The 7,390-nt window shown below is 36.4% G+C and overlaps 1 protein-coding gene across 1 annotated transcript; it reads right to left on the reverse strand.

Annotated features, from left to right (window-relative positions):
- Positions 1–883: 883 nt before the first annotated feature.
- LOC117373973 (trypsin I-P1) lies at positions 884–6,060 on the reverse strand. Its single transcript, XM_033970104.2, has 6 exons — positions 6,036–6,060; positions 5,393–5,479; positions 4,359–4,527; positions 4,110–4,248; positions 1,894–2,148; positions 884–1,036 (listed from the first exon to the last, which is right to left on the reverse strand). Exons 2-6 carry the CDS (start codon positions 5,433–5,435, stop codon positions 884–886), a joined length of 759 nt encoding a protein of 252 aa, XP_033825995.1. The 5' UTR covers positions 5,436–5,479; positions 6,036–6,060.
- Between the last annotated feature and the right edge of the window lie 1,330 nt (positions 6,061–7,390).

A 7,390-nucleotide genomic window follows, 5' to 3' on the forward strand; every position in this document is an offset into this window, starting at 1 on the left:
AGGAACCAAAGATGGTAAGAGGATTTATGTTCATATTTATGTCTTTAGCAGACCACGTAAACTATTCACATTGTTGGTACAAGTTATTGAAGTAAGACTTGCACTAAAACTCATGATGAAAGGCTCTGTTCAGCTTTAAAATGAGGTAAATGTGGCCGCCATAAGTCCTGCAATGGCGCCCCCTCGTGGCACACCTATGAAATGTCATGAGTCCAGGTACTGCATGACCCATTTTCTATAAAAACAACAGAAACAAGAAATCCACGGGCTCATTATGTTTGGCATGACTCTGTAACCCCTCACTGGTTATAAACCTACTCCACCAAAGCAAACCACATGTTTAGTTCATATATTATTTTATTTAAGACAATTCACTTATATACACCTATATTTTATAATATTTCAGAGTACACATGCAATCCTATGAATTTGTTACATTTCATAAATACAATAAGTACAACCGTCAACACAAGGTAACTTTTATTTGGCTTTATAACATAAGAACGCACAGATTTGCTTTTAACTTTACAATCTGCTCAAATGACTGATGTTTGAAGAAAAATGTGAATTGAAATGTGGTAATATTTCTGTACAAACAAAAACTGAAATGTGTATAGTGCCTTTAAACCTGTCAAGTATGTCCACTAAATATCCACGGGTTTCAGCATTCTGTAATATGGTGCCATTTTGAGAACCTCCGACCATTTAGAAGACATAAGGTAGGTATGAACCAAAATGCCACCCATCATCTGCAAATGTTAGTATATTATTATTATTATTATTATTATTATTATTATTATTATTACTATTCAATTTTGATTAGTTACATGCTATGCTTTTCATCATTCTGAAACCCAGTCTAATAGTCTAATTGAAATCAGATTTATGAGTCATTTGCCATCACCCAGTAGATCCAGTTGACATAGTTTCTTATTTTTGTGTAGACTCCAGGGAAATACGGGTTTGCACAGCTGATGCCCCAGGACACAATTCCCTCCAGGTATCCATTACACATCAGAGGTCCTCCGGAGTCTCCCTGGAAGTCAAAAGAACAAAAAAGAAAGAATTTTTCATGAACCCTGGAATCATCTTACTGTGAGGTGAGAGTGCTATCCATTCAGCCAACAGTAGTATAGGTGTGGTAGAAGTTGTAGTAGATGCGAGACAAGACTCTACTCTGACAATGTCCAGGCTCAAAACAGTTCTGTTGAGCTGTGACTGAAAGGTTTTTATTCCACACTCTACTCTTTTAAAAATACATTTTGATTATTTATGTTTGCATTGACTTATTGCACTTGGTAGTCATACGCATAAAAATATAAAAACTTGCCCGGTTGACAACTTTCTAAAACCTTTGTTACTAGTATTAAGTAGTAATGGTGGTAGTAGCAGTTGTAGTACATTCTCATTTAATGTTAATCTCATGATGATTATTTGTGATTATTTATATTTCGATTTGTTGTATTGCGATTTTAAGGTATTTTTTTATTCTATAAAGGACTTTACCTTGTGTACGAATTGTGCTATACAAATAAACTTGCCTTGCCTAGTAGTAGTAGTAGTGTAGTAGTAGTAGTAGTAGTAGTAGTAGTAGTAACAGTAGTAACAGTAGCAGTATTAGTAGTGGTAGTAGCAGTTGTAGTAGTAACAATACTAATAGTAATAGTACTAGCAGTAGAAGTAGTAACAATAGTAGATGGTGTAGTAGCAGCAATATTAATAGTAGCAGTAGTAATAGTAGTAGTAGTAATAGTAGTAGTAGTAGTAATAGTAGCAAAACTAGTAGTATCAATAATTGTTGTAGTATTAGCAACAGTAGTAGTAGTAGTTTCAGAAGTATAGTGGAATTGTTCTATTGGTAGTAGCTCAGTAGTAGGTGCAGTACTAGCATACCTTGCATGCGTCCTTCCCTCCATAGCGATACCCAGCACAGAGCATGTTACTGTTGACTCTGCCCCAGTAGTAGTATTGGCAGTCGGTGTAGAGGTGGACATCCACCGCCCTCAGTTCATCAGAGGGTGTTGGGTTGTACAGTGAAGTAACGCCCCAGCCGCTCACCGTACACGTGTCCATATACTCAAGGGGGTTAGTGGGGCCGGGCAGGCGGGCCGGCTCCACATATGCGTTGATTGTGGCTGGCTTACTCAGCTGTAAGATATACAAATGCTTATGATAATGGAAATCTAAATACTAGAGCTGTCAAAAGTATCAAAAATCAGATGCTAATCGATACTAAAACTAGTATCGAAACTAGATCATTTGAACAAATATCGATAATAAAAAGTCACATTCACAGGGTAGAAATGACTAGTTTCTGAATATCTTTAGAATGATCTTGAGTTGTATCTTTCACAAGTATAAGACACACAGACTAGTATACACCCATGGACCACTATGGAACATACCTGGACGACTGAGGGATTACACAGATATAAGACACATGGTAATATAAAAGACAGTACCTTGATTTAATGTTAAAAATCACATCACATTCTATTGTCTAAATAAAGAGAGTTGTTTATGGTCATTGTGGTGTCAATCTGTATTTTTCTTCTAGTGTTAAAATCAAGTTTGAAATTGACAACAGCAGAAAGAAGTTAGTCAACCACAATGTATTTATTTAGTTGAGTGACATGATAGCTTTAAATGTGTATGTTTTGTGGTGATTCCATAGAGATTTTATTGCTTTGCCTGGAATGTTCCACAGTATGGCATTATCCATTATGGCAGACTAGCAGGTAATGCCACCAGGCCAATTTGTAGTGGAGAGCAGGGCTGGGCGATATGACAACAAATTTTTCATTAATTTCATTCATTTATTTATTTCGAGAAGATTCATTTTCGCAATTTCTGATTAGATTTTATTTAGTCTTATTGCGACCAAATAAAAATAGTTTTAAATTCTCAGCCCTATTGGAGAGGTGACTAAGAATGCATGTTTTTCAGTAATAAAAACACAATATATTCGATCGTTGGTTGCTGTTGCAGATAACTGACTTTTGCCAATACCGATATTTAGCTTTTAAAATCCATAGCAAGGACCACAAATTTACCTCAAAATTTACAAATGATCTTTTCACTTTTGTAAAAATAATAACGTATTTACCTGGGATACTTGTTTCATGTTTGTGTAAACCACAGACTGTATAAAGAAGTGGACTGAGGGCAGTTGTAGGGGCAAATTTGGAGCTCCGTATTAGAAATTCCGACTGTGATCATCATAGTAAACAAAGAGTCAATCTGGAGCGAAGCTGCTGAAAGTAACGCCCCGTCCCACCTGCACTGCTGGTTTGGCAGGGGACCCACGCTTAGCAACGCTGTCAATCAAACCTGTTGCTAACGCTAGCGGGAGCGATCTCATGGAAAGAAGGCGTCTGATTTGTCTTATATTAATGTTCATATCTTGAGTAATGGACAAAATAGGGAAATAAAAAATACATAAAATACAATAAAATCACGTAGAGTGGGTCAATATGAACATTTTAAATCCAAAATGATGAGCAGCAGTTACAGTGAGAGGGACGACAGTTTTCTAATGTAAAGTGAATTGAGCCGATGGAGCCAGAAGCACAGCCCAGGTTCACTTCCTGTTTGGAACACGATGACTCACAGCTGTGTCCATTTATATATACAGTCTCAGTCTATAGTGTAAACACAACACTCTTCTATTTACATTTTGAAAAAGAGCCAAAGAATGGGGCATTACCAAAAACATCGGTAACAAATGTCGGGCAGAAACAATATTGACAAATCTGTATCGATATCTGCTGATACTGGAACCGATACATCACCCATCCTAGGTAGGCCAATTACCAGAGGTGGGTAGTACTCAGTTACATTTACTTGAGCAACCTTTTAAAATTGTACTTTTCTAGCCACACACTTTTATTCCTGCTTGAGTAATATTTTTTGTGAAGTAACATTACTCTTACTTGAGTACAGTTTTTGGCTACTCTACCCACCTCTGCCTACTAGAGTAATTATCAAGTGTATCAGTGTACTGTGGAACAGGTAAAGCCCCCATGATAAGACAAGCAGGTGACATACCTTCCACCAAAATGTTACATAGTGCAGCTTTAAAGTTATGAGTAGTAACAGTAATATCTTACCTTTATCAGCATGATATCATTGTTATACGTTCTGTAGTTGAAATTGTGCACGTAAATTCCTGAAACATTAAAATATTGCTCATATCCCTCGTCGATGAATAAATTGTGTTCGCCAAAAACCAACATCATTGCACTGGTCCTAAAAAGACACAAATGTGAGTCAATACCATTATGATCTGGACTTTTTGTTCTGCATTAAAACAAAATAAAAATGATAAAAAGTTTATAAGTGTTAATGTAGTTACTTACGGTCTCCAGCAGTGGGCAGCAGACACCGCCCATTGTTGAGCGATCAGAGTACATCCACAATAAGGTTTAGGCTCGCTTAGTCCTGGTACAATGGCCAGTAATGCGCCCTGGTATTTACATGTATAAGGTTGTACAATTATCCCGCCAATGATTCTTGATGCAGTAACATCTGTGCAAATAGAACAGTAAATATATTTGAAATGGTTTCATCTCGAGATATTTGGTATTTAAAGGCACACTAAGTAACATTTCTGGTGGAGTGTGTGCCACCTGTTTGTCTCAATGATGTTCTTGCATTGCCTGGATTGTTCCACAGTATGGCATTATTTCTTATCTCCATAGAGACAAGCGATTGACACCACCAGGCCAAGTTGCAGCTCAGATCTGTGGCGGGGCGGCTCTGCTTACAGAGTCACAATCCATGTTTTTCAAGGTATGTTTTTCAGTTTTAAGATTTCAAATACAAACAGTTTTCAGTGATTTTCATAATACAGAAAAATACACAAATAGGCATAAAAATATAGTATTTAATATGTTTAAAAGAATTTGTAAAAAGGATCCTCCAATTGTTCTTTGCTATGAAATTTCTCAGATATAAATGCACAGATGTTGATGTTTCTCTTAATGACTAGACCCAAGAACTCACTGTATTACAAAAGAAATCTGCATTTTATATTCATTTTCACCCCGTCCCATATAGATTAAATATTATTGACCTGTAGAATGATGTGAAACATGTGAAACCCTGCAATGTTACTAACAGGGCAGTGATTGATTGCACATAAACAACTCTTCAAGGCATGAATTTAAAAAGAATACACATAAATGAATATTGCAAGATATGTAAACCTTCAATGCCATACTGTGGAGCATTTCAGGCAAAGCAATAGCATCTCCAGGTTAGCGGACACCTCACCAGAAAAATTACATAGTGCACCTTTTAATCGTGGTTTAAGTCCTCTATTGAAGGCTATGTAAACCTCTTGTATTGTGAGAACATCGAGACATGGATTTTGTGTGACTTAAGAACATACCTGATACGGCGCAGGCCAGAAGCAGGAGAATGAAACCTGCCATAGGGGAAGTTATTTAATCTCTCCTCTATACAGAAACCTATTGTCCTGGAAGAATAAAAGAGCAAATCGTCTCATTTAAATAGCGCCACACGCTCTCATGTCAACTGCTCTTAGTCAGACAAAAGCTTACAAGCATGGTATGGTTTATTTGTACTGACACAGGAAAAAAATGCAAATGATAACATAGAACACAGAAATTTTTTTGAAAGATATGGTTTTATAGAACATTTTAGGTCCATGCATTTGTCATATTAATAGTAAGTGGTATCAAGTTCTTTCATGTGACAACAATATCTTAATTTTACATTCAAACATTGAACTTAGCGCCATTTTCTGTTCCATGTTTTCTGGTCCAGTTATTACAGAGATATTAACTATAAACCAGGTCAAAACAATTCTCATAGTTAAACAGAATTGTAACTTCCACCCCAGTCTTAAACAGAGGGAACTTTAGACTCTTGTGATGTAACGTGAACCCAGCCTTTTGATCATACTAATGTCAATCATTATGTGAAATTGGTTTTAAATAAATAAACCAAAAATTGGATTTAAAGAAATTTAAAAAAAAAATGATTTAAATAAATAAACAAAACAAGCTTACCTGGATACGAAACTGACAAATCTTCTCCAAATGGTGAGGCTAAAGTTTAAGTCATGCCTTATATAGTGTAACCCAATCTGGGAGCTAATCTCAATTTTTTTCTTTTAGTTCAGTTTTGTGCCGTGACTACTTCATGTTCCCAACAAAAACTGACCTACTACAGACAATGCTGTGTGTTCCTATGTATTATGATTTTGCAAACCTGCTCTTTCCCACCTGCACCAGGGGACTGTGAGAAAAGGTGTGTCCATAAAATGGACTCATCTCGAGAGGGAGCCCACATCCCACATGGAGCTAGAGTCGGGCGATATCCAGCTTTTTAATATCATCATACCCAACTGATCCAGCCATATCTGTTATATTTAGATTTTTCCTCAATCTGAAATGTTCATTTATTATAGACAAAGTGAATGTAGCTGATCTAAATGCAAAATACATTATTAACTGACCAGGATGAGCCTCTGTCCTTCAGTCCAGCTCTCTCCAGCCATTGGTAGGATTTCTTGGTATCAGCCACTTCAGTTATGTGTTGTGTGGTACATCCCGTTCAGGGGCTTGTCCTTCCATGACGATTCCTCCAGCACCTCTTCCCCTGCCCCCCTTGCCTGAGACATTCACTGAAGTATCAGTACTTTTCAGTACAAGTTTTGGTTACATTCAGATTCAGGTAGTACTCAGTTACACTACAAGATTTTTACTTCTCAGAATACTTTTCTAGCAGCATACTTTTACTCCTATGTAAGTAATAGTTTCATTGAAATAACAGTACTTTTACTAGAGTAAAAGCTTTGGTTATTCTTTCCACTGAGAGGTTGGAAGTGACAAAAGCTTTATGTTGACAAAATGAACTGATTTGAACTATTGTCATCCTTGCTCCTTCAGAAAAAACATTTTTCTTACAATTTTTGTGTTTATCCTTTGAAAATACCACACTTTACACATTATTTAATGTGTGTCCTTCAAAATACATTAACTTCACATCCTAAATCAAATGTTTCGTCTTGACTGTTACTCTTTAAGTTATTCTTACTTGAGTCGTAGTTTTCCCAAGTACTTTTTTACTCTTATTTAGTAATTTCTTGTGTCAATTCTACTTGAGTAATATTATTTTGAAGTAAGACTACTCTTACTTGAGTACAGTTTTCGGCTACTCTGCCACCTCTGGTTATGTTTCCATCTTCTATAATGCTGCCTTCACACTTGTCTTGGTTCACTCCTGTTCAAGTTCTGCTTCGGCCATAATCTAGTCCTGTTTTTTCTTTAAATGTGATGTGAGAAAGTGAGGATGCAATCTATGTAGTGACCCAAGCTTGATGTTGAGTATATAAGATGACAAATACAGTTAATTTTGCCTT

Source organism: Periophthalmus magnuspinnatus, chromosome 7 (assembly GCF_009829125.3).
Source record: "Periophthalmus magnuspinnatus isolate fPerMag1 chromosome 7, fPerMag1.2.pri, whole genome shotgun sequence".
Classification (NCBI taxonomy): Eukaryota; Metazoa; Chordata; class Actinopteri; order Gobiiformes; family Gobiidae; genus Periophthalmus; species Periophthalmus magnuspinnatus.

What these genes read in the sequence shown, in the direction of transcription:
- LOC117373973 (XM_033970104.2), bottom strand. Translation starts at nt 5,435, where the DNA reads ATGGCAGGTTTCATTCTCCTGCTTCTGGCCTGCGCCGTATCAG. An exon ending in TCTGGCCTGCGCCGTATCAG is followed by an intron (nt 4,528 to 5,392) that starts GTATGTTCTTAA and finishes CTATTTGCACAG; the next exon opens with ATGTTACTGCATCAAGAATC. An exon ending in ATGATATCATGCTGATAAAG is followed by an intron (nt 2,149 to 4,109) that starts GTAAGATATTAC and finishes TATATCTTACAG; the next exon opens with CTGAGTAAGCCAGCCACAAT.